Below are 27,545 nucleotides of genomic sequence, written 5' to 3'. Positions count from 1 at the left end.
GACTTGTACAGAGTACAGGCCCCAAATGTCAGAAGCAACAGAACAATCCCAAAACATCTCTGAGCCTCCACCATGTGTGACTGTAGGTGCTGACTTTTTTTCCTTATAGGCCTCATTCCACTTTTGTTAAACAGTAGAATAATGAGCTTTACCCAAAAACTTTATCTTGGCCTCATCTGTCCACAAGATGCTATCCCAAAAGGATTTTGCTTACTCACAATCATTTTTTGAAACTGCAGACTGGCTTTTATTATGTTTTTGTGTAAGCAGAGGGGTCCTCCTGGGTCTCCTCCATAGCGTTTCATTTCATACAAATTTTGATGGATAGTTGACGCTGCCACTGATGCACCCTGAGCCTGCAGGATAGCATCAATTTCTATGGAACTTGATTAGGGTGGATTTTCCACTACCCGGACTGTCCTGTGTGGCAAACGTTCATGAATAATTCTCTGCTGCCCAAGACCAGGGAGATTAACTACAGTGCCATAGGTTGTAAGCTTCTTGATTATGTTGCACACCATGAAAAATGGAACTTCAAGATGTCTGGAGATGGACTTGTTTCCTTGAAATGGCGATATTTTTCAACAATTTTGGTTCTCAAGTCCTTAGATAGTTCTCTTCTCCCCTTTCTGTTCTCCATGCTTAGTGTGGTACACACAGACACACAATGTAAAGATTGAGTCAACTTCTCCTTTTTTTATCTGTTTTCTGGTATGATTTCCATATTGCCCACACCTGTTACTTGCTACAGGTGAGTTTGAACGAACATCACATATTTGAAACAAAGTTGTTCACCACAATTTTTGCAAGGTTGCAGCAATTTTGTCCTGCCTATTTTAGAAGTTTTATGTGAAATTATGTCCAATTTACCCGTTTTTCTCTATTTTTTTTATTGTGTTGTTTCAACACACACAAAGAAAAAAAACGTGTATAACAAAACATGTATAATTGCAATAATTTTATTTGACAAATTCTTCATTTTCTAGACTATTTCAAGGTTGCCAAAACTTTTGGCTATGATTTTCTACTAAGTCCCCGCAAAGTATCATTGGCTAGATAAGTACCATATTTTTTAAATTATAAAACACACTTTTCCTCCCAAAAATTTGGGAGGAAAATGACAGGTGCATCTTATAATCTGAATGTAGCTCACCGGGGGTTGGGGAGAGGGGTCTCAGGAGGCAGGGAAGGGGTGCGGGCTCACTGTGGGCGGTGCGCTGCAGGCTGTGCTGTGAGCTGTGCTCACTGTAGGCTGTGAGAAAGGGGTCACATTCTGAAAATGTTGGTGATGTGGGCTTCAAATAATGGTACCTTGAGTCAGCGCATGCGCAGATGGAGCTCGGGGCTCAAGATTTAATTTGCACACATGCTGCCTCCAGCCCATTGATCTCCTGCAGCGGACTTAAGGAAGATGGTACCTGGAGTTGGCACATGCGCAGATGAGATCTTGGCTTGTCATTAAGCCGAGAACTTCATGAGTGCACGTGCACCATTTCTTTGAAACTCCCACCACCGAAAGTTTCTTAATGCTCTTCCTTCCTCACAGTGCTCGCAGCAAGCATCTGTGACACCTACTGCACCGCCCGCAGCATCGCCCTACTCCACCCCCTCCCCTGCCTCCTGTGACCCTGCTCCTCCACCGCTGCTGCCCCCCCCCGGTAAGACACCACCAGATTATAAAATTGACCCCATATTTTTTTTCTATTTGTTTTCTCTAAATTTAGGGTGCGTCTTATAATCAGGTGAGTCTTATAAAATGAAAAGTACGGTAAGTCAGTGGCTTGGCAGAGGCTATTATTGTAGAATTGATCGATACAATGATGCCCATTGTTTGGAAGTTTTTTGGGTGGAAGCCAGGTGGCTTATGGAGACTTCTTCTTAGGTGACCTGGAGCCCCCAAAATTGAAGCCAGGCAAAGCTGGATTACGTTTTAAAGCTTGAGGAGGTGCAGAAATGTCTTCCCGGGAGTTGTGAGTAAATTTGGTGTAAGACATCTTCATGGCACATGAAAAGAGAAAGTGCATCCAATTATACTAGTATGCTATTTATCTATTAACCCAAAGAAGTCTGCTTCATGTATGGAATCAGAAATCGTAACGAATAGACATTAATAGGAACAAAGACTAATCAGTCATTTGCTGCAAACAGTTGTGGGTCAGTTATTCGGTATATTATTAAACAATATCATATTTTTTACAGATGCACCAAATCAGGTATCTATTATTATCCTGATGAAGGATAAAGTTATGGAAGGGAGTGATGTGACGTTACAATGTAACAGCTCCTCCACCACTAAAGGGATTAAGTATGAATGGTTCAAAGGGAAGAACAAAACCAAATTACCAGATATAGGACGGGAGACCACCGTGAGGAAAGTGACCAGAGACACAGAGCCATATTCCTGCGCTGCAATAAGTGCTGTGGGTCGAGGAGAATCATGCCTGACAGATATACCTGTCCTATGTATGTATACAGACTGGAGCAATAGTTCAAGATATTTGTTAATGTTTATTGTTGCACAAGGACATTACATCCAGAAAAACTGTTCAGCAAAATTGTGCACCAATGAAACTATATTGCCTCTAAGTCATCATAGTTCTTGTCCCCTTTGTGCCTCTCTTCTAGAAGAAAAAAAATATTTTTTAAGCAAAATTGAATTTAATTGTTTTATTTTTTTAATTCAACAATGAAAGCCTAGTCTTAAGGCCACTTTACACACTGCGATATCGGTCCCAATATCGCTAGTGTGGTTACCCGCCCCCCCCATCTGTTGCGCGACACGGGCAAATTGCTGCCGTGGTGCACAACATTGCCCAGACCCGTCACACATACTTACCTGCCCGGCGACGTCGCTGTGACTGGCGAACCGCCTCCTTTCTAAAGGGGTGGTCCGTGCGGCGTCACAGCGACGTCACTGAGTGGCCGCCCAATAGAAGCGGAGGGGCGGAGATGAGCGAGACGTAACATCCCGCCCACCTCCTTCCTTCCGCATTGTGGCCGCCTGGCCGGGAGGCAGGTAAGGAGAGGTTCCTCGTTCCTGCGGTGTCACACGGAGCGATGTGTGCTGCCGCAGGAACGAGGAACAACCTCGTTACTGCTGCAGTAACGATTTTTAAGAATGGACCCCCATGTCACTGATGAGCGATTTTGCACGTTTTTGCAACGATGCAAAATCGCTCATCGGTGTCACACGCAACGGCATCGCTAATGCGGCCGGATGTGCGTCACCAAATCCGTGACCCCAACGAGTTCGCATTAGCGATGTCGTAGCGTGTAGAGCCCCCTTTAATTCTGAATTTGTGACTGTTGAAACTGTTGCTAAAGTTTTGAAAAGCTGTGCTCCATTACTCTACTGGAAGGCAAAAACAGAAATATTTAATTTGTCCACAGTTGAATAATAGGTGTATGACATTATAAAGGATCGTGAGACTGTTTTATCCCCCCCCAAAAAAAAATAGATTTGTACACCAAACCTGATGAATGAAATACCAGAGTAAAATGGACTACATTACTTAATAGGCATCTTTCCGTTCCTGTGCTCCACAACCATAAAAGTACATTAATTAGGGGCTGGAGTATATTTGCGTGATAATTTGCACAACTTTTGAGGTATAAATTAGGATTAATTTGAAGAGTAGTGAAGCTTAACCCATTTTTACTTTAGTAATGTCATAAGTCAGAAAATGTGCAACTTTGAGTTGCAGAAAAATGTTACAAAATTATTAAAGTTTCCCTCCAGAATTTTGATGAAACTGTTAGATGAATTGAGAAATAAAAAAAAATTGCCTTAAACCCCCCCCCCCATGAATGTTGAATTGGAGACTAGTACAATTAAAAAATATATGTATACCGTATTTTCAGTTTATAACACTCACCCCAAATTTAGAAGAGGAAAATAGGAAAACAAAATGTAATGTTAAAATGGGGGTCCATCTTATAATCCTAGTGTGTCTTATAATAGTTCATCGGAGGCAGGGACGGCAATGCTGCGGCCTTGGAGGAGGGGTTTTCGCGTCTCAGGAAGTCCAGCAGATGGAGGGTCGGCAATGCTTTGGGTTCAGTGGAGGAGGGTGTCGTAGATCAGGAGGGTCAGTGGTACTGCGGGCTTGGGGGTATCACGGTGGCAACATGCAGCATTGATCTGCCGGGGCACTGAAGGCTCCATTGACCTAACAATGGCTGATGCAATGGACTTCAATAAAGTGGCTGTGAGTGCATAGAATGGCCTCCGCTACCATTTTCTTGAAGTCTACCGCTGGCAGCACAATGGATCTCGCAGCCCAGAGCACTCCAACGGATCAATGGTGCCCACTGCCATGATACCCTTGGGCCTGAAGTTATCGACAACTCTTTGTCCTGTGACCCTCTTGAGTATCTCCACTGCAGTGACACCCCCTCCTTTGAGCCCTCAGTATCATCGACCCTGTCTCCTGTGATCCAGCTCCACCACTGCCGCCCCGGTAAGGCATATCCACATTATAAGGCACCCCCCCCCATTTTTCCCCATGTTTTATAATCCTGAAAATACGGTAATAGTAATTGACACAGTAATAGTAATAATAATAAGAAGGATAATCAATCTCTTGAGTATCTCCTCCGTAATTATAAAAATGCAAAAATCGAAATCGGAAAAAGTGAAATGTAAAACTAAAAAATAATAAAGTCCATCAAAAATTAAAAGACCATCTAATGACAGGTAAAACTGAAAATTTTTGAAGAATTAAACAGTTGTTTGAAATAATTTAATTTTCGAACCTTCAATACCCAACACTTTGGTTTTATATGTCTAAATATGTTTTTTTATCCTCGATGAGAACATTTGACCTTTCCTTTTTCTGTAGATGCAGCTATCGGTGTTGATATCACCGTGAAGAATGAAGGTGAATTTGTAAAATTGATCTGTGATTTCCTAAGCAGCCGACCTGATGTAACTCACTACACCTGGATGAGGGATGGATCAATATTAAAGAATCAATTAGGGAAGACCCTGACTGTAAAGAAGAACATGGAGAACTATGGGCAATATTCATGCATCGCTCACAACAGGGTCGGGAATTCCTCCTCTGAAGAGTTCTACCTTAAGGGTAAATGATTTGGAACCAGAAATTACTTCAAATACGTTTCTGTAGAATGTTATTAAATATATGTCTTTTTAGCATATTAAAGGGAACCAACCAGCAGGATTTTCATATATAAAGTAAAGCCAGTGCTATCCTGGTGCTCGGATGCTGAATGTAACCATACCTTGTGTTCTGACATTGGATGCTTTATTTTAGAAATATCTGCAAGTAAAGTTCCAACAATTCACTGCTATTTGATGGACAGGTGCAACAGAAAGGGAATATGTGGGTCGGGTCTTTCTATCTACTCCCGCCCCTGTCTGCGTGATTGGCCGTCATCCCCTTGCCACCGCCATAGATGCTACTTCTATTGTGTGGGCTGTAGTATTTGTAAATATTGCGGTAAACTCTTCACTAAGATGGCATCAGAATCGGCGCCTGCACATAGCACTATCTCTGGCACCATCTTTGTCAACACTCTGTCTTCCTGCATCAGACCGTCGCATGCGCTATGAGAGGGTGGCGCATGCGCCCTCACATACCCTGCTCTTGCTGTGACCACAGGAGCGTGAACAGTCATAACAGAAGGGGAGACCACCCCAAAAATCAGCCAACCATACACAAGCAACACGCTTCAGAGGAGATCAGGCAAAAACGGGCCCAGAGTTTATATCACCACGTCTCAGGAAGACAGAGTATTCATGTCACGCTCCGTTTGTGGGGGGGTAGAGAAGCATGTTGGAGTGGCAGCTCCAAAAGGCAGTTAGCAAAAAACCCACAAGAGGGGGATAGTGAACATGAAAGAATAATCAGCTAACCAAAGTCTTATACCAAGATGTCTCGTCAGCACCGGCGGGGAGAAAGCAAGCCATTAACAGGTGGAAGCAAGGGGTCGAAACAAGACTAAGGAAACAAAGGACGGAACCGGGGTCAGGAGGATGGTAAGGACAAACGGTATTGGGAACACACAGGTCAGGAAGAGATAGGTGGGAGATGGAATGGATCAAAATCAGATTCACGGGAACTAGTAGCATGCTGTAGAGCAGTAGCTATTACTGGCGGTGTCCTGGAGGTAGTCACACCAAGGTTTGGCCCTGCCCAACCCTCGAAACGAGGCAGGATGGAACAAGCCCCTCCCAATAACACCCCTATGGAGAGGATGCATGCACCTGCTCAGGGCGGCAGAACCATGCATGAACCATGACAGTTCACAAAGATGGTGCCTTAGATGCCATCTCAGAGAGGATTTGTTTATAAATGATACTGTGCACACACCTGAATTAATGTCTATGATGGCAAGCGGGAGAGGAAGGCCAGGCCCACATATTCCTGCCCCTGTTGCACCTGTCAATCAAATAGCAGTGCATTGCTGGAACTTTACTTACACATATTTCTGAAAACATCCAATCTCTGAACAAACGGTATGCTTAGATTCCGCATCCTAGTGCCAGTATAGCACTGGCTTTAATTGTTGCCTGGTTCTGACAATACTGCCTGGTCTGACCTACTTTGTTATGGCCTTTAGGCAACACTTTACTAATATATGTATATATATATATATATATATATATATATATATATATATATAGATAGATAGATAGTTACAGTCATATACTATTTATCTTTCATTTTGTAAAAAGAAACTGCAACTTCCACTTTTTGTCAACCCAAATCCAATTTTTTTTCAACCCCAAGATAAAAAAATATTTGTAAATTGTGCTTTGTAGATGAGTAGAAGTCAGGAGTTCTAACAATAATTACACTTCTTAAGTTCTACTCATCATTTACAAAATGCAATTTACAAAACTTTCTTTATTTTGATGTTGAAAAAAAAATTGAATTTGGGTTGACAAGGAAGTTGCAGTTTTATTTTACAAAATGAAAAATAAATAGTATGTATAGCACTTAAAGCCCATATTTATAATTATTAATACTGATTTTGGTTGAAGTGTATCCTCTTATAATTCAAATTTTAATCAATTGTTTTTGTATCTATTCTCCTAAATATTCAGGATCCAGGAGTTCTAGACTCATTATCCTTCTAACAACAATGGTGATGATTTGCCTACTTCTGCTTGTGTATGGTTATTGGAGGTAAAGTATATTATTGATCAAAACAAGACAAACATAAGGCTCACCACGCTTGTTTCGTAAGGTTTGGCCAAGAAAACCAGATCGATGGATGCCGGGTCACGGTGCAACACAGAAATATCACATAGTAAAAAGGAACAACCACTTGAGTCAGATAAAAAGAAAATCCTTTATTCCTAAATCATTAAAACAAGTATATACATAAGGTATGCAGTTAAAAAACCAACGCGCGTTTCTGAAGCAATATGTGTATAATCATAGCATATATACTATCATATATAATATGATTAAGTGTGCATATTTCACCAGAAACGTGCCAGTTTTTTCATCCCATTCCATATAAACTTACTTGTGTAACATGGCATGGGTGAGGTACTCATCTCTTATACCCCAGAACATTACATGAAGGGGGGTCTTGGAGTGGTGTGTGTGCTTTGTATAAATAGGCACTACACTCTTGCATGCTGCATGCTACCAATGACTTGTGGTTGAGCAGGAACAGATGTTAGAACCGTCAATGAGGGAGACGACTGATCCAAACTAAAAAGTGATGGGAACTAAATACAATAGATTGAGGAAGCATAACTTCACGAATGTTTCCTTTACAACATGGAGCATTTTCACACAAAGTCTCTTTACTTCTTCAAGTTCACTTCTAGTCTCGCTTTCTTGACCACACCTCAGCCTGTGGTTCTGAATCTTCTATTCCTCTATCAAAGAACGAGTTTGCCAATGTGTACTTAGCTTCTCTACTTCTGATGCCTTGGTAATCCCACCTGAAGCAATCTCTTTGTCTCACATTCTCTGTCCCGTCCTGGTCCATTACTTCTCTGAGTTACAAACTCAGGGGCCATATTGCTAGGCAACCTGTGCCGTGAATAATGATGGGCGAACCCGGACTGTAAAATTTGGTATCTATACCAGATACTTAGTATCCATGCATTGAACCCAGACACAAAGTTCTGAGGGTACTCCATGTAACTATCCAGATTTGGCCACTAGGGTAATTAAAAAAAATAAAGGAGAAAGAAAGAAAATAGGAAATAAAGCAGGAGTGTTGTACTTACCTAGTCTCCCGCATGGCTGTATCCCTACTTCCGGTTCCAATCATTACCTTCATACATGTTCACTGCTTCCTCTACCCACCGTCATTCCTGGAGTCTCTAACTGGATGCAATCAGACCAATGTGTGACAATGTGTGTGATTGCTTGAAATCATACACGCTGTCTGCATATATATAGTGGTGTAAAAATGAATAATTAAATTAAAAAACCAGCACAGGGTCCCCCTTTATTATTTATACCCAGTATATATAAAGCATAAAGCTACAGGCGGCAGCCACCAGCCGTGTGCTTTTCTTGGCTGTGTATAAAAATAAGAGTGACCACATGCAGCTGTTTTGTAAAAATGATTTAAATAAATAATATAAAAAATATAAGTGCAGTCCCCTCCAATTTTGATACACAGCCATGAGCCTGGGGCATGGTACTCTCAGGCTGAGGAGACACATGGTTATTGCCCCCCCCAGCCTAAAAATAGCAGCCTGCAGCTCCCCAAAAATTGTCGCAGTTAATGGTACTTTATCAGGCACTTTATCCTGCTCATCCCGATTGCCCAGGTGCGGTGGCACTCGGTGTAATATAAAGGGGTTAATGACAGCTCAAGGCTGCCACTAAGCCCTAGATTAGTAATGGGAGGCATATATGAGACCCCCTGTTATTAATCTGTAAGTAAAAATACATAAACACAAACACCAAAAAAATCCTATATTTGAAATAAAATACAAAAAACCCCTGTTTGTCCAATTTATTTACCCAAATCAAACTGACCTCAAGTGACCTCATTGAACTCAGTCACCTCCCCTCAGGTGAACTGAGTTCAATCAGACCTTCATCTCCTGTCAGAAAACCACTTTTTTCCCAAGAGATGCCATTTTGATGTTTAAATTTATATACCATATTCCTGCACCAAATCTTCATGGTAAAGCTCACTAGTGAAGTTGCAGCATGCAGCTGTTGTTTTACCCACACTGGCTATCAAAATATGGTGGTAGCCTATAGCATTTTTTTAAATTATTTATTTATTTTTTACACTACAACACAGCAAACTGACTGCAACCAATCACAGATGTGGACACAGAGTGTGAGGCGTGTATAGCAGTCTGCAACCAATCACAGACACTGGCACAGAGGGTGGGCGGGGGAAGCAATGAATATTGATGAATCTTAATTAGTGGGCCCATAAGAGAGTCTGACTGCAGCGCGATCCTCTGGAAAGCTTGGGAAAAATGGTATGTTCAACGATCCTTCTGTTTCAACCATTTACCTTCCATTTTCAACCCCCCAACATTTACTATGGCCATTTTTTACTCACAAGCATCTCTTCCCCTTTGACTTGTATTGGGTTTGTTGCTCAGGGTCAAGTTTGGCGTCAAGTTCGCTTGCTGAACCCATGCACGTTGGGCCTACCCGAATACCCATGGGTTCGCTCATCACTAGTCATGATGTTGATGCCTAAATATTGGAGGATGTGGGGAAGAGTTAAGACTAAACACAAAAATACCAAAGTGAGACACCCAAAGACCCGGTAGGGATGATGCAGTGGGACAGATGACGAATGTGGAGTACATTATTTTTATTTTCACTCCAAAGGTCTTTTAGGGAGTTGTGCCATAACAGGCAGATGGAATGATCACTCAGTGGTTGGAATTTTAGCTTTGCAGCGCTGAGGTTCAAATACCATCAAGAACATCTGTTAAAGTTTGTTTGCACCCTTAATCCAAAGACATAGTGTTAGGGAATGTAGATGGTCAAACCCAATGGTGATATCAATAGCAATGGTTGTAAAGTGCTGTGGGATTAATGATGCTATATAAGCAAGTAAAATACAAAAATAATAAAACTTTATACAATAACTTTCTTTACTTATATATTTAACATATTGTAACCAGCATTGAAAACTATTCATATTTTGTTTTCAAAGTTACAAACACAAGAAACGGGAGAGAAAAGAGGTAAGTGACATTCAAAAACCAGACACTCCATTCCTTAGTGTTGGCCTAAGTCATATAGATATTATGTCAAAGAAAGCCAAGTTTTTGTAACGGTGATTCACTGGTATAGACTGGCTCATAACATTGTGTGCCATGCTGTGTATTACATAGAGGGACATTTATTTACGACCAATAGATTAGATGTCCTGGACCATCAAGTAAAGATCAAAATTCTATGAATGACAAAAACACCCAAAAGAAGATTGAAAATGGTAGTTTAGGTTAAAATGGTCTGAAAAATTGAGGGGACAAGGCAAAGAGGAAGATTTGCAATTCAATGACTTTACATAATCAAGATAATGGTGGAGAAAACCATGGTGGACCTATCTAGGTGGAGGAGACCCTGGTGGACCTATCGAAGTGGAGAAGACCCTGGTGGACCTATCTAGGTGGAGAAGATGCTGGTGGACTGTCTAGGTGGAGAAGACACTGGTGGACCTACCTAGGTGTAGAAGACCCTGGTGGACCAAGCTAGGCTCCACAAGATCAATCTTCCTGAACAGCATTCATCCATCAAGTTGCCATGTCTCGAGATCGAGCTGAAGGCCATTAAAATAAAATAAGAATATGTTTTTCAGTCTAGCACTGTAGACATTTCTGTTTGTAACATTCTCCAATTATTTCACTATTTCTCTTAAAGTGGTTGTCCACTACTAGGACAACCCTTTCTCATTCCTCATGTATGGCCCCATTAAAATCCAAAAGCGTATTCTCAGCTCCTATGCCAGGGGCTGACATGAAGTTGTGTCATCATGCAAGCCCCAAGCTCAATCACCACCGGCATCCCTCTCTCCATCTTCGGACGTATGAATAATCAACAAGAAGTGAGTGGACACCAACCGCTCTCCCTTCCGGTTGATTCCTCATACGTCTGAAGGTGGAGAAAGGGAAGCCAATGGTGATTGCGTGTGGGGCATGCATGATGTAAAAACTTTACGTAAGCCCCAGGAATGTGATTGCGAGGGGTGAGTATAAACTTTTCTTTTCTTTTAATGGGGCCAAAAATGGGGAAAGAGAAGTGGTTGTCTGAATAGTGGACAGTCCTTTTAACTGAAGGAAAAAACATTGCAACTTTTTGTCCCTGCAGGCTGATGCCACATATACCGACCTGATTAGATCAGAGATTACGGAAACATATGATCAATTGAAGGTAACAAAATTGATATAATGACATCTGGTAATGTAGTTCTGCCTAGATCTAGCATTTTTTACTTTGGTAAATGGTAATTTGTGTCTCCACAACTGATCGGCTCAGTCCTGTCTTAAAGTCCATTTTTTGGAAATCACAGACATTGGCCCCAATTCACCAAGACTGGCATTTTATATTCCATTATTAATCAATGGTGAATTGGCACAACTTGTGCTAAATTTATTGAGGCCTTGCAATGAATTTGATACATCTTCCGGTGCCGGGCACCACTGCATGAAATGTGCACCAGTCACAGACTAGAATATATTTTCGTCATATATAATGCTATCTTCATGGAGTAAATAATGTTGCATTTACTAACAATACTTGGTCACGTCCCCTCCATGTAAAGCTCCACCCATTTTTATAAAAAAAAATAAAAATGGCCAGACCTGGTGTAACAAAGAAGAATGGCCCAAAATTATGTAGCAATAAGGATCGGTCTGGCTCAACTGTTGGAATAGTGGGTGCTCGGAGGTCAAAGAAATATGTCCAATATATAGTAAGTGACCGTGGCACACCTAGGGTGAGGAAATTCAAAAAATGATGATGGAGAATGGATATCCTTTTGGTTTTTGTAACAACTCAAAGTTGCACAGAAATTTTGAGCCATTACAAACAATTGGTGAAAACAGTTTGATGGAGCAAAGCCAAAGACTTTATACAAGATTAGTAATAGGAACGTCTTTTCTGTGTACATAATTATATTGTCTACTGCTAATTTCATTATTTTGTATTTTTTTTTATATTTTTTCATTATATATTCATACTTATATTGTATCATTGACTGTATATTTTTATCTTACAGCCTGTGACCCCTGCAGACTCCGCTCCTGTAGGATCTGAAGTAGAAACAATTCACGAATATGAAAATGTCCATTAACAAAATGATGAAAATGACAATAAAATCATCATCGATATTCATGGAGGCCAATGGTTTCTTTTTATGAGCTAAAAAATGTATCTGCCTCGGCTTTTGGAATTACAAATTTCCTGGTTTTCTCATTGTATCCTCTGTTACCTGTTATAAAGCACAAATCGGTCGCTCTTCATAAATGCAGGGTTCCTATCATCACTCAATTGACAACTTTATATACTTCCACTTCTCTCTATTAAATCAGACAATATTTATCACCCAGATAACCATCATTTTGCTGCAATTGTATGAAGCAAAATTTTGTATTAAAAAGTATTTGAAAAATTGAATCAGACCCATAACCAAATAAAGTGGACGTACATAATGCCCAATCCTGGAAAAAATAGTTCCACATTAACAGTATGTCATCTGAGGAGTACAAAGGTACCTGGAAGTCTGAGTGACCTTCTCAATAATCACCCAGACATAGTCATTCTCAGCTTGCTTGCTTGAGGGCATAACAACCAGTCCTTGAGAACATGTCTTGTGTGACCACACTAGAGTCCAAGATTGCTTCGATATTGGTCCGAGAAATGGCACCTCCAACCTTCATCAGTTCTGCCTTAGGGAAATGGACCAATTTGGGAAAAATGTCTGAACCCCCTGTCGCTCATCACTCTACTCTCAAATCCTACAATCAAATTGAATTGCCTGAGTCATGGCCTCGCCTAAGGAAAAGGGTGGAATATGCTGAGCTAGACCGTCCTTAAGAGTATCCGAAAGGCCACGGCAAAACTAACACCTGAGAGCTTCATCAATCCACAGAAGTGCATGGGTCACTGCCGGAACTCAGTATTGTAAGTCCCCCCAGACTCATGATCTTTGCCTTCGTCACTTGGATTTTGTAAGGTTTGTCATAGATTAACCCTAAGGCACCAAAAAAGGCACAAACAGATGACTGTTCTGAGGCTTGCCAGTACAAAGAAAATGCCCACCTGCTGTGACTTATTTCCTGATGATCGGGTCACGGAGTAAAAAATAGCAGAGGGGCTATTTTTAGACTGAGCACTTATTCCCAGGTTGTTAGAATGGGCTAACGGTATTTTTCCAGATACCAGGAAACCCCCCAGCAGATGCCGAAACACACATGGCACACAGGGGCCATAATAAAACAAAGAACCCGGGTGCTAGGTAGAGGGGGGCAGTATCACCACCTGCGCTCAGCTGAGGCTGTACCCTGCACTCCCTGGCAGCCATATATGTGTTCTTTCATTCTGTCGCCGATCACGTGCCTACGTTTTTGCTTGTTCTAAACTCACCATGGCTAGTGAGCAGGCTGGCTAGAGCACTAGTCTCACGTATGTAATAAGGAAACACAAGAGTAGGAAAACAGACTGGGAAAATAGACACAAAAAGGCAAAAGACATGAAACTAAAGCGTCTTCCAAAGTTGGCTCCTTCCAAAGTGGACCACATAGAAATGAGGATCCAGATTCTATCACTGGCGTCAGCTGATAATACATGTGACTTTATATAGCAAAGAGGTGTGGTAGCAAAAGAGCTGCACCTGGGATTAATGCTACAGACAGCAGCCAGACAGAAAAGAGTGCATAACCCTAACAGCATTACAAACAAGAAGATCTCTCACAAATACCAGGAGTGGATCTTTGAGCACTAAGGCAATGTGATTTCTGATTTCATTCTCACCTGAGATCTTCCTCGGACGGGACACACTCATAACACAGGTCATTCAATTGATTTAAAGCTGACTACTTTGGATCCAAAAGACCAAATACAATTTTAAAAGCTTATTGTATGGAAATCTTAACAAAATAATACAGAAACATAAAAACCTGAAAATCAAGAAAAATAAAACCTCATGTGTGACAATGTTTTTTTCTGATGTTGCACAAAAAATGTATTATAAATATTGGTAGAAGTCAATGGTGTTGTATTAAATACATCGCAGTTAAGCTTAATTTGGCAGTATTAGGGCGACGTCACACACTACGATATATCGGGCGATATGTCGTCGGGGTCACGGATTCCGTGACGCACATCCGGCATCGTTAGAGATATCGTAGCGTGTGACAGCTACGAACGACTGTGAACGAGCAAAAATACTCACCTTATCGTTGCTTGTTGACACGTCGTTCAGTTTCATAAAGTCGTTCCTCCTTCTGCGCTCCGGTTGTTCGCGTTCCTGAGGCAGCACACATTGCTCCGTGTGACACCTCGGGATCAACGAACACAGCTTACCTGCGTCCCACCGGCAATGCGGAAGGAAGGAGGTGGGCAGGATGTTACGTCCCGCTCATCTCCGCCCCTCTGCTTCTATTGGGCGGCCGCTGTGTGACGTCGCTGTGACGCTGAACATCCCTCCCCCTTCAGGAAGAGGATGTTCACCGCACACAGCGAGGTCGTCCGGGAGGTAAGTACTGTGACGGGGGTTAATGACTTTGTGCGCCACGGGCAACTAATTGCCAGTGATGCACAAACGACGGGGGCGGGTGCGATCGCTCATGCGATCGCACGATAAATCGTCGCGTGTGATGCCGCCTTTAGATTCTTGCAATGTTGTAAGACTGCCATAAAGCCACAATCCACTGAGAAAGCATAATGTACATTGCTCAATTTACTTCTGTTATTTTTTTTCATGCTGGCAGAACTCTCAGAAGAATCGAACGATGCAATCCCTCATATAATCCCACAACTCAATCCCATCACATGGTGACAGCACCAGATATTCTGTCCTGTAATCTTAGATAAAGAAATAAATCAAAGCGCGGTGAAGCCAACAACCTCAAAATTGGACAAGTCCGAAAAACATTCTTAGACAAAAACTACAGACTAAAAACAGAACTTCTGGATATTACTAAAGAGCCTTTATAAAAAAAAGGAAGTTACTACTTTTTGATGTGAGAAAACACATACAGTGAGAGATGAACAGAAACCGTGAGGCTTAAAGCGGGCTTTACACGCTACGATATATCTAACGAGATGTCAGCGGGGTCACGTCATAACGTGACGCACATCCGGCATCGTTAGTGATATCGTAGCATGTGACAGCTATGAACGAGCAGAAATACTCTCCTTCTCGTTCAACCCAGACACGTCGCTCATTTTCTAAAAATTGCTCGTCCTGCTGTTCGCGTTCCCACGGCAGCACACATTGCTCCGTGTGACACCCTGGGAACGATGAAGACAGCTTACCTGCGTCCCGCCGGCAATGAGGAAGGAAGGAGGTGGGTGCGATGTTACGTCCCGCTCATCTCCGCCCCTCCGCTTCTATTGGGCGGCTGCTGTGTGACGTCGCTGTGATGCCGAATGTCCCTCCCCTTTCAGGAAGTGGATGTTCGCCGCCCACAGCGAGGTCGTTTGGAAGGTAAGTACGTGTGACGGGGGGTTACAGAATTGTGCGACACGGGCAAGAAATTGCCCGTGCCGCACAAACGATGGGGGCAGGTGCAATCGCAAATACGATCGCACGGGAAATTGTAAGGTGTAAAGCAGCCTTATACCTTCCAAATTGATTTTAGAAAATAGGGGAATAGGTCAGAAGAATCAAAACTGACTAAAGAAACCATCTGTCATCACCTAAATTTCTCGTATATAATAAAAATATTAAAAATCGATTTTCCAAACAGTCGATACTACTCCTGTTTGGTGCCGGTAGAAAACATAAACAAACTTTATTAATAATTCATTTAATATGCTTTTGCTAAAAAAATGAGCTCACGTGTGTAGAAACTATCTAAGCTGTAAGTCCCGGTCCAGTATCAAGCGGGCTTTACACGCAATGACATCGCTAACGAGATGCCGTTGGGGTCACGGAATTCGTGACGCATATCTGGCCTTGTTAGCTTGTGAAACGCAGGAATGACCATTAACGATCAAAATTACTCACCTAATCGTTGATCGTTGACACGTCGTTCCTTTCCCGAATATCGTTGCTGTTGAAGGACGCAGGTTGTTCGTCTGACGCAGAACACATCGCTACATGTGACACCCTGGGAATGACGAACAACAATGTACCTGCATCCTGCCGGTAACGAGGTGGGCGTCCTGTTAATGCGGCTGCTCTCCGCCCCTCCACTTCTATTGGCAGGCCGCTGTGAGACGTCGCTGTGACAGCGCATGAACCTCCCCCTTAAAAAAAGAGGTTGTTCACCGCCCACAGTGACGTCGCTAGGAAGGTAAGTACGTGTGACGCGCACTACCAATTTTGTCAGACACGAGCAGTGATTTTCCCGTGACGTACAAACGACAGGGGCGGGTGCTTTTGGTAGTGACATCCCTAGCGATGTCGCTGCGTGTAAAGCGCCCTTAAGTCCCGTTCCAGTATTAGAAGACGGCGGATTTCAGTGCAAGCGTCAGTGTTCTACAACTGCGACAAGGACCGGATGGGTGAAGATGAGGAGTTGGAGGAACCGGAGAGATGAGCAGTGAGATGAGTATAATGATTTTTATTATTTTTTACATCTTACATTTATAATGCTCTGGGATTTGGAGAAACCTAGAGCCTTGTAATGGACAAACATAGCTTTTATGTCAATTGAAGTTCCTGGCAAAAAATACATTGCTTCTCAACAGAGGAAAACATCTAACTTGAGGAGCTGTAGCAGTTTTGTCTTGAGGAATGAGCATAAATCCAACTGACAAGATGTGGAAAACTCATAGAGACTTATCAAAAGCAACTTGTAGCTATAATGGCCACAAAGGGAGAATCTATAAAGTTCTGACTTTAGGGGGGTGAATAGCTTTGTACACTGAAGTTTTCAGTTATTTTGTCCTATTTGTTGTTTTTGTCACAATAAAAATAAATATTCAAAATTTTAGACTTGTTCTTCTACATCACCAAGGAATGTAGAGAATCAATTGCACATACCAACCGATTTCTAGAAAAACAGATTCTTTTATTGGTTCCAGTGGTGCATATAAAGGGCAAGAGGAGAGCTGGGTGCGGGTCTTCTTAGGACGACGGCCGTTTCGTGCTATACAGCACTTCAACGGGTTCTACGAGTGGACCCGTAAAAGTGCTGTATAGCACGAAACGGCCATCGTCCTAAGGAGTCTCGCACCCAGCTCTCCTCTTGCCTTTTATATGCACCTCTGGAACCAATAAAAGAATCTGTTTTTCTGTAAATCAGATGGTATGTGCCGTTGATTCTCTACTTTCCTTGGTGATATAATGAGACTTTGACTCTTATCTTAACGTGCACCCACGACCAGTGCTACATGGGAAAATAACCTGATCTGACCTCCTCCTTTCTAGCATTAATATGGGGCGCAGTGTCTTGGAGCGAGACCTTTTCTTCTTATTGTGCTTGTTCTTTACATGAACTGATGCAAACTCTCAAAAAATAAATATTGGTATTCCAGGTTTTGAGGTATCAGAACATGAAAAATTCCAAGGTTGTTCATATGTAGCACCCCTGAAGTCATCAGGAGCTACAATGCACTGCATCCTCACCAGGATGCAGGGCCTACCCTGGGGACCCAGAAGACCAGTACCAGTAACAACAAAACATTCCAGTTAATCCTTGTTTTTCCCCATTCCCAAAGACTGGTGACAGATTAGGGTTGGACCCAATGGATGGCCACCTAGGGGTGGAGCTGATCCAGTCCACTAGATGACAACCAGGTGGGAGGGGTCAGACAGTAGTAGATAGTGGTAGACAGACAGTGAGATGGTGAGTCTGTGGAGAGTCAGGAGTGAGGAGTGTAATGGTGACCTGAGGGCCCAGGCGTGTGGGTCCTGGTAGAGTATGATGGAGTTCTCTCAGAACCGTAGCACCAACCACCAACACAGGCAGACCTCATAAAATCTGCATAGTCAGGAGACCATCCAGGACCTCACTGACTGTAAAGTTTGGGACACAGTAGCAATGGGATTACCAGGGAACCGGACCAGAGAAACCATCCCCACAGGATTCAAGTTACCTGTTATATGAACTAAAGCTGAGAGACTACCAGGAGAGGACCCGCAGACACACCAAGCCACGGGGACTTACCAACCAGAGACAGGTGCAGGAGAAAGAAGTCACCAGATCACAACATCGGCACTGGGACTAAGGGGACCAGCAATCAAGACCAGCCTTCCTCGGGTTACCAGCTACCACATTACTGTGAGTAAAGGAACCAGTTACACTGCAATCCCTTGTGTGGCCTACCTTCTTTCCACGCCCATCAACATCATCAATCCCCTGGGGCCTGGCCTTACTTCCGGAGGGCCCAACATCCAGACTGCCACCAACATCAGCCCCTTTAGTGAGAACTGTGCAGCGGCAGCTCCACTAAATAGCCACAACCCGCAAGTGGTGTCATGACAAAAAAGTTTTATTTAATCTCCCCTGTAAATATCCCCCGCGACCCCAGGGTCACGGAAGCGGGCAACAGCAACCCAGTGACATCTACCCAGCAATACATCGCCCGGGACCGAGTAACCCATAGTCTTGGGGCGACACACATACTTTTGTAAGGTACTGTAAAATATGCTTAAAAATGGACATATTTAGCTCACAAATTGGCCATTTTGTGTGACCCCAACAGGAACAAGGTGAGATTATTTTGATATGACCCAACTAATATATTCTAGGCATGTTTTTCCAGGACCAAAACCCAACAAATTTAAAGAGCAGATAGGATGCAGCGCCCATTAAAAACAACCTCGAACTGATGGGAGGAGCTCAGTCAACTTTTCCACAAAGAAACAAGGAAAGGCAAAATAGGCAGCGCCCTTCCTCAAATGGTCACTTTTTCTTTAAGAAAGCACAACTTCTCTAGTGTTAAATAAGAAACAGTTGTGAAATTTTTTACAATAGAGGAACTTTTATAGTTTGCGAAATAACCAAGTCACCTCTGCAAATGCAGGCGGCAGGCAACAGAATTGTGTCCCGCATCGCACTAAGAGACTCAACATGTAAGTAGTGATTAATTGTAGCCATAAATCAATTGGTTTGACATTAACGAGATCTACGGGTAGAGATTGATGTGTTTTATGGTTAACCGTAACTAGAAACGTGTAATATCCTATAGCATTTGTATATTGCTGTGCGCTCCTCATATTCAATATTTGTGGCATTTTGACGAAATTGGACGTATTGTGCAAAACGAAAAATTGAATTCTTGTCTTTTGCGGGAAAAGTTGAACTTTTGAATGACACATTCTACCACATAGTGTGCTGGAAAATGGAGAGAAAATTCCAAGTGGTTGAAATTGTTAAAAAAAAGTGTAATTTCATATTTTTTATTTTTTTTACTCACCTTATTTAATAAGTTGACCTGACAATATGATTTGCCAGGTAAGTTTGAGTATGCAGATACCAAACACGAATAGTTGTTATATTTAAATAGGGAAAAAAAAATAAAAAATTTGAAAATGAACAATCGAATATTTGCTTTTGTCACCATTTTTTTAGAACCATAACATTTTCATTTTTTGTGATCTGGGGCTTCCTGAAGGCTAATTTTTTGTGTTAACTTGACCTGCACATGAATAAAGAGAATATTTAATCAACATCACTTCTTGGTTATAGCACGGCATTGAAACCCGTTCTTATCTATATCTACAGAAGCATAGCCAGGAATAGGACTCAGGCATGTCCACCATCAGGAGTATCCCTAAGGTTCAGGATAGCCTAAGGGACCCTAGCATGAGAGACAGCATAAGAGCCCCTATCCCTGTTTATCCTACAGTTACATTGTGACACTCCTCTGCTCCAAATTCATTATCAAGCCCAAGTGTTTAGGCTATGTGCGCACGTTGCGGATTTTGCCGCGGATTTGCTACAAAAAATGTGTCTAACATTGCTGCAGTCATTCCCAAGCAAAACCTATGGATTTTAAAAAATGCTGTGCGCACACTGCGTTTTTTTTATACCTGCGGATTTACCCATGGATTTTCCGCTGCGGAATTAATGAGCATGTCATTTCTTTTCCGAAAAAAAAAGAAAAGGGAAACCGCGGCAAATCAGCACCAAAAACGCACCAAACTGCAGTAAAACCGCATAAGGATTTTGTTGCGGGTGCGGGATTCTTAAAGAGGGTCCGGATTTTCCTTAAGAAAAGTCACTTTCTAGTGCGCACATGGCCTTAGACAGTTTCTTAAATAGTTTCTAACTATTGTAAAATACTATTTGGAAGTAAAATTGAAAGAATAAAGGATTCCTCTGTTACCATATCCTCTATTAGTCCTCCATGTAGCTATGTTTTAAAGCTTGGTATTGTTATTCTGTATCTGAGAGTCTCATAAGTCTAGAAAAAATTCTGCTTTTTTCCTTATCGAAAGGGAACTTTTCCCATTACACGTTAAGGCTATGTTCGCACGTTGCGTCAGTGTACCTGCAGTTTATTCTGCACGTTTTCCTTCCCTTGGTTTTTGACCAAATGGCTTTTGATAATTTTTTAGCGCTAAAAACGCATGCGTTTTTACCGCGTTTTTAGTGCGTTTTTAGCGCTTTTTACCTGCGTTTTCACCTGCGTTTCTGCAGATGCGTTTTTGAGATCAAGACACTGAGAAATAAAGTTGAAATAGTCAAAAAGATTGAAAAAAGAGAAAAAAATTATAAAATTAACTTTTAATAAAATTAAATGGGAAATTATCAATTTAAATGTAATAATAGCGGTTATGCACATTTTAACAGAAAAATAGCTAAAGTTTATTATTTTTTAGCATTTAAATTTTCGGTTATTGTGTGTGTGTAAAGGAACATTAGAACCCATTAATTTTATGCCAGAAAAGCATGCGTTTTTGGAGCCAAAAACGCAGTTGAAAAGCAGGTAAAAAGCATGAAAAACGCAGGAATTGTGATTTTGGTTGCTTTTTGACATTTCTCATTGACTCCAATGTTAAGGAAACGCTGCAGAAATGGCAAAAACAACTGACATGCTGCTTCTTTTTCAGCATGGTTTTTGACCACAAATATGCAAATTAAACGCTGCTGAACAAAAAGCAAAGTGCAGACAGGATTTCTGCTTTTCCCATAGACTTTGCTGGAAATCAAAAATGCATGCATTTTTGCCCAAACACGCTGCTGCCAAAAACGCTGCAGAAACGCGGTAAAAAACGCAACGTGCGAACATAGCCTAAGTCTGCACGTGGAGGAGAAGAAGGAAAAGTATTTTATTGCTCTATGGAAAATAGATTCAATAGAGAATTTCTGTTCATTTGGCCACTTTTGCTGTTAATTTATATTTGATGAGTATTACATTTATATATATATATATATATATATATATATATATATATATATTTTTTTTTTATTTTATTTTTAACCCCTTCATGACCAGGCGATTTTCCATTTTTCGTTTTTGTTTTATTGCTCCCCTTATCCCGGGAGCCGTACCTTTTTTATTTTTCAGTCAATCTGGCAATATGAGGGCTTGTTTTTTGTGCAGGACGAGTTGTACTTTTAAATGAAATCATGAGTTTTACCATATTATGTACTGGAAAATGGCAAAAAAAATTCCAAGCGTGGGGACTATAAGGATCAGCAGTCTGATCGCTGTTTTTTTTCTGTTGATCAGAGCTACACAGCTCTGATCAGCAGAAATGCTTTGTTTCTGTTAGAGCTGGTGCTCTGTTGGCTCTAACAGAAAATACATCAGGAGTCATCAGATGACCAGTCGCTACTATGGCAACCATCGACTTCCTGTGATCGCGTCGCAGGGCCTCTGATGGCAAAGGGGAAAAGCACATTCCCCTCCTTGGCCATTTAAATTGCATCGTCACATTTTTACAGCGCTATCTAAGGGGTTAACAGGCGCAGGTGGATTACGGATTAAACTGTGCCTGCTAGCTGCACATTTTATTTAACGTTGATTATTGTGGGTCTTTTCAAGGGGGCTTGGTTCAAAACTTGCAGAGCAGCTTCAAAAGAAATCTTGTGAGCAATGCTGCTATGACAAAAATCATAAAAATTAGAACAAAAATAAAAAGGCCCTCATCACTGGAACCCGAATAGCGGATTTTAAAAATCCAAAAAGTTGACCTCACACGGGTGGCAGCAGTAATAAAACAAAACCTGAAATATGTTTCTTTTGACAGGCCTGCTTTAAGGGGTAAGTACATGTTTTTTTATTTATTTATTTATTAATTTATTTAATTATTGATCAGTGTTTACAAAATATGCATCTATGTAGTGTAATCCTTTATCTCATCTTTCTTCAAAATATACCGTGTTTTTCCAAAAATAAGACCTTCCCCAAAAATAAGCCCTAGCAGGGATTTTCAGCATTTTTGGAGCAAGACTTAAATATAAGCCCTCCCCCAAAAATAAGCCCTAGTCACGGATCAATAATGAAGTGTCCGTGCAGCTAAAAAGGTTACAGATACTGCAGGACACTTCAATATAGACAGCGGCACCCCGCTATTACACTCACCCGACACTGAGTGGCAGGAACTGCAGTGATCGCACACCCGCACACATCAGCTCTCTGACACACACACACACACAATCAGCTCTCACACACACACACCAGATCTCACACACAAACATTGGATCGCACACATAATCAGATCTCACACACAAACATTGGATCACACACATAATCAGATCGCACACATAATCAGATCGCACACATAATCAGATCGCACACACAAACATCGGATCACACGCAAACATCAAATCACACACACAAACATCGGATCGCACACACACTCACCTCATCCAGCGACACCCATCTCTTCTCGCCGGCAGAATCCTGAGAGACAGTGCAGTGGAGCACAACGAACAGGACCTGCAGTGGGACACGTGACTTGCTCTCATTGCCTGCGGCCGTAAGCGCTGGATGTGATGTGATGTGTGCGCGCGATCGGCTGTGTGTGTGATCTGCTGTGTGTGTCTGCGATCGGCTGTGTTTTCTGCGATCGGCTGTGTGAATCTGCGTTTGGCTGTGTGTATCTGTGATTGGCTGTGTGTGTCTGCAATCTGCTGTGTGTGTGTGTGTGATCTGCTGTGTGTGTGATCTGCTGTGTGTGTGTGTGTGTGTGTGTGATCTGCTGTATGTGTGTGATCTGCTGTGTGTGTGTGATCTGCTGTGTGTGTGTGTGTGATCTGATGTGTGTGTGTGTGTGTGATCTGCTGTGTGTGATCTGCTGTGTGTGTGTGTGATCTGCTGTGTGTGTGTGATCTGCCGTGTGTGTGTGTGTGTGTGTGTGTGTGTGTGTGATCTGCTGTGTGTGTCAGCTTACAGCAGGGTAGGACAGTGTGCAGCACCGACCGGAGATCACAGGGAGGACCTGGGAGCCACGCAGAAGTCCTGGTCTGGTGAGTATGAGTCTCTTGGGAAGTGAGGGGGGGGTCTGCGTTTTGGGTAGTTAAATTACCCCCCAATCGTGTTTCTCCAAGAATAAGACCTCCTCCAAAAATAAGCCCTAGTGCTTTTTTGGGGGGCAAAAAAAAATATAAGACAGTGTCTTATTTTTGGAAAAACACGTTAGCAGCAAAGTTATGATTTGTCCTGAAAAAGGAGGCCAAGCTTCCAAAACGCATAGAATAAAATCACTTTCAATAATTTCTTTCTGATCCATGAACTTGACAATGTGGTGTTAACCCCTTCACTTCTCCATCCACGCTATATGGTGAAATGGGTGGGTAAAGAATCTTATTTACTAGCTGTTTTAAACTGGTGGTTTAGCATATACAGTATCTATACGCTCAATTTATGTGCACACATAGTGCTTTTTTTGTTGGAAATAGAGCAGAAACTGAAAGCAAACTATCAAAATCTTACACAAAACTTCTCAAAAACTTCCTGTTGGTGCTCAGTTTACGCTCAGTTGCTGTCATGATTTCTGCATGGCTCTGACGCTGCAGAGCCAGTACATGTATTTTGTCTCCAGGGTTAGGACTGATAGGAGGAGTCTGTTGAGTCCTACCTTGTTCCGGAGGTCATATCTTGGTGTGGTTACCTCTGGGACACAACTGGTTCCTCCGAATTTGCTCTGATTAAGTTCCGCTACCCAGTACTCCTCTCCTTGACCTCCATCCCTCCTGTCTCGTCTGACCTCCCTGTCCTCCTGACCCTTGTTCTTTTCTGTGTCCCCACCTCGGCTCCCTCCTCTTTATTAACTTGTCCTGTCGGCTTTCGACCTCAGTTTGCTTTCTGACTATGGCACCGCTTCCCTCTGACTCTCGACATGACCTCCTGGTTTCTGACCCCCTACTTCCACTTGACTTTGGCTAGCTTACTTCTGTACAGTCACAAAATCCCGGCATAGATCTTGACTTGATCGATTATCAGTGCAATTGTGTTAGGTGGGCCTCTGTCTTACTGCACTTAGGAGCTCTTCATATTTCCTGAGTTACTGCGCCCCCTAGTGGTAGCTTGACAGTTGCTATGTGAACTTAGTGTCCTTACAAAGGAATCATTTTTTTTTTCCAAATAGTACAGGACTGGAGTTTATTACAAACAATTTGTAAATATAGCATGATAAAGGGTAAATGTTGACTTTAATGATAGCTACTTCCAATAGATGGTGCTAGAGTTCCAATCCTCTTCTTCTCTAAAAAAGATATTTGCAAAGACTGATCAGTAATTAGAAAATAAAAGGTTTAACCCCTTAGCGTCCAAGGACGTAACAGTATGTCCTTGGTCATCTCACGATAATCACCACCGGCTGCTGCGGTGAGCCGGCAGTGATTGCTGCACATGACTGGTTATTTGAACAGCAGACATGTGCAGCTAACTGGAGCATCTGAATTTGCCAAATTTATGTTTTTTGGTCACCGCAAAAAGTTTTTAAAGTGCACTAACAGGCGATCAAAATGTAGCATCCACACAAAAATGATATAATTAAAAATATCAGCTGAAGACACAAAAATAAGCCATCACTTAGCCCCAGATCCTAAACAATCACAAAGCTACAGGTCTCAGAATATGACTCCAAAAATGCAATTCTTTTTTTGGACAAATGTCTGAATTTTTAAACCCCTTAGATAAAAGTAAAAGTATGCGTTTGGTATCTACAAACTCATACCGACATGAGGCCTCACACCGACACATCAGAGTTACCATATAGTGAACACGGTGAATAAAATATCCCCAAAACAATCATGAAAATTGCACATTTTATGCAATTTCACTGCATTTGCATTTTTTTTTCCCATTTTTCTGTACACTGTATGGTAAAACTATTTATTTCATTCAAAAGTGCAACTCTTCGCAAAAAACAAGCCATCACATGCTAAGATTGACAGAAAAATAAAAAAGGTTACGACTCTTGGAAGAAGAACAGCAAAAAACAAAAATGAAAAATTGCCCGTTCATTAAGGGGTAAAAAAGTTTAGTTAGTCTTTTTGTTACAAACTTGCATTACAGAGTTCAACACATTATTCATGACGCATTCATATGAAGTTTCATTATATTTTTGAAGCAAAATTTTTGACCAATAACAATTACTTTCGCTTATCCACACACCTAACCGGCCAATCGGCTGTGAGCTTGGAGATGTTTTACAATCATGAATGCTTACATGAACAGAGCTTCTAATGAATATATACGCATACAAAATGGGGTAGAGAAGGGGTTAATGCTGCGCATCAGCCGAATGAAGATGTAGAATGTTGATGATGATAAGTCTTCTTTTATTTCATAGGTCTTCGCGTTTCGAGGTGAAAACCTCTTCCTCAGGACCAGTACATCAACAACAAGTCTTGAACAAGTCTTGGACTTGTTGTTGATGTACTGGTCCTGAGGAAGAGGTTTTCACCTCGAAACGCGTAGACCTATGAAATTAAAGAATATTTATCTTCATCAACATTCTACATCTTCATTTGGCTAATGCGCGGCATTAACCCCTTCTCTACCCCATTTTGTATGCTCATCCACGTGGGGATGAAGCAGATGCCATTATCTCATGCATACTAGTGGTTGTGACTATCACAACTGATCCAGGTGAGTGTATATTTTTCAGGTATACCCCACCGATCACTTTGGTATTACACTATCAGCGCTCCTTAGTTTCAGATTTAATGAATATATACAAGCAGTCAACATTGTTACGATATATAGATGACATTTACCTCTACATGAAGTGTAATAGCTGCAAATTTACTATATAATTGGGATGAACATTTTAAATTTTAACGATAGTAGTAACACATTACTACACCTGTTTATCATCTTCCAGATTCTGTATCTATAGCTGAGTTTCCATGTTTCAAAGTCATCAAACCTAATCCAGAATGGACCTCATTAAGCAGATTTATCTTCTCCTCATCTGTCAGGGTAAATATTCTCACAATTACAGAATAATCTGATATAATGGGATTCTGTGACCCCGGCCTCATGTTCTGCTCATTGTCTCCAGGCTTCTATCTGGATTCTCTATGTCAGGAGTGGAGATTCCCTCGTAAAATTGTTGCTCTTCTTGGTTCCTGTGTGGAGATTCCTTGTACATATCATCCTGACGGGAGATCGGGAGCGTCCAGCATTGTCTGGTATGTGTCCACTGGTGGTCCTCCTGATCTACAGATCCTAAACACCAAGGACTCATCTACAGTAATAGAGGAATACAGAGATCGGACCTCATTGGTACCGGGAAATAACAGCTGCACCCTGCGGATAGACCCTGTGAGAGGACATGATGACAACATTTATAATCCAGGAAATGGAGAAGAAAAATCCATCTATCCAAATATTAAGCGTTCTGGATATGTTATTCTGTATGTAATAGGTAAATATATAAAATTCGAAGATCCGCTAGATATCACTTATGTTGTATCCTCTATTTTCATTGCTAACAAATTTAACTCAATGAGGTATAATGTGTGTAGTGTGTTTTAATGTTTACTATGTGTGTATTTTTAGTTTTGTAGTGTTCTGTGTTAGTGTATATTACGTGTGTGTATTATTATGTAAAGTCGTGTGGGGCAGGAGTCATGGGCGAGGGATTAACTCCAGATTCCATGATACACTACATGAATGTCTTGGTCCTGCCTGAATGTGTGGACTTTGGCTGTGTGGGCTTGGAACCCATGTAGGCCACATAATTCCACTGATGTCAGTTGGCCAGGACTGGATGACACCTCAAATGCACAGGGAGACAAAAGGTACCGTCACACTTAGCGACATTCCAGCAATCCCACGAGCGACCGGACCTGGCAGGGATCGCTGGAGCGTCGATACATGGCCGCTGGTGAGCTGTCAAACAGGCAGATCTCCACAGCGATCAGAGATCAGCCACCAGCCACCAGCGACCCATGTAACAACACTGTGCTTGGTAACCATAGTACACATTACTAAGCAAAGTGCTTTGCTTATAGTTACCCAATGTGTACCTTGGCTACGTGT

At 41.8% G+C, this 27,545-nt stretch overlaps 2 protein-coding genes across 4 annotated transcripts in view; both read left to right on the top strand.

Moving 5' to 3' along the window:
- The first annotated feature begins 2,206 nt into the window (after nucleotides 1-2,206).
- Nucleotides 2,207-12,276, top strand: LOC142255719 (B-cell receptor CD22-like). The gene is made up of 6 exons (XM_075327177.1): nucleotides 2,207-2,463; nucleotides 4,842-5,084; nucleotides 7,073-7,154; nucleotides 10,135-10,165; nucleotides 11,292-11,354; nucleotides 12,202-12,276. Exons 1-6 carry the CDS (start codon nucleotides 2,232-2,234, stop codon nucleotides 12,274-12,276), a joined length of 726 nt encoding a protein of 241 aa, XP_075183292.1. The 5' UTR covers nucleotides 2,207-2,231.
- Nucleotides 12,277-19,099: 6,823 nt separating this feature from the next.
- Nucleotides 19,100-27,545, top strand: part of LOC142255990 (B-cell receptor CD22-like) — a 28,456-nt gene continuing 20,010 nt past the window's right edge. For 2 of the 3 annotated variants that reach the window (XM_075327460.1, XM_075327462.1), the window contains exons 1-3: nucleotides 19,100-19,170; nucleotides 26,383-26,480; nucleotides 26,563-26,928. In XM_075327460.1, coding sequence (XP_075183575.1) covers nucleotides 26,438-26,480; nucleotides 26,563-26,928 — 409 coding nt within the window. In that variant the 5' untranslated portion in view covers nucleotides 19,100-19,170; nucleotides 26,383-26,437. Of the gene's footprint in view, nucleotides 19,171-22,239; nucleotides 22,311-26,382; nucleotides 26,481-26,562; nucleotides 26,929-27,545 lie in introns of those variants that run through there. The other variant, XM_075327461.1, reaches the window with a different exon arrangement.

The sequence above is a fragment of the Anomaloglossus baeobatrachus genome, chromosome 11 (genome assembly GCF_048569485.1).
Source record: "Anomaloglossus baeobatrachus isolate aAnoBae1 chromosome 11, aAnoBae1.hap1, whole genome shotgun sequence".
NCBI classification, from domain to species: domain Eukaryota; kingdom Metazoa; phylum Chordata; class Amphibia; order Anura; family Aromobatidae; genus Anomaloglossus; species Anomaloglossus baeobatrachus.
The sequence above is the reverse complement of the archived record's forward strand: the minus strand, read 5'-3'. Positions and strand labels throughout refer to the sequence as shown.

Bases quoted from the DNA above. Each gene is read 5' to 3' on its own strand.
- LOC142255719 (XM_075327177.1), top strand. From the start codon at position 2,232: ATGAAGGATAAAGTTATGGAAGGGAGTGATGTGACGTTACAATGTAAC. The intron at 2,464-4,841 runs GTATGTATACAG...CTTTTTCTGTAG, and splicing joins GACAGATATACCTGTCCTAT to ATGCAGCTATCGGTGTTGAT. The intron at 10,166-11,291 runs GTAAGTGACATT...TTGTCCCTGCAG, and splicing joins AGAAACGGGAGAGAAAAGAG to GCTGATGCCACATATACCGA.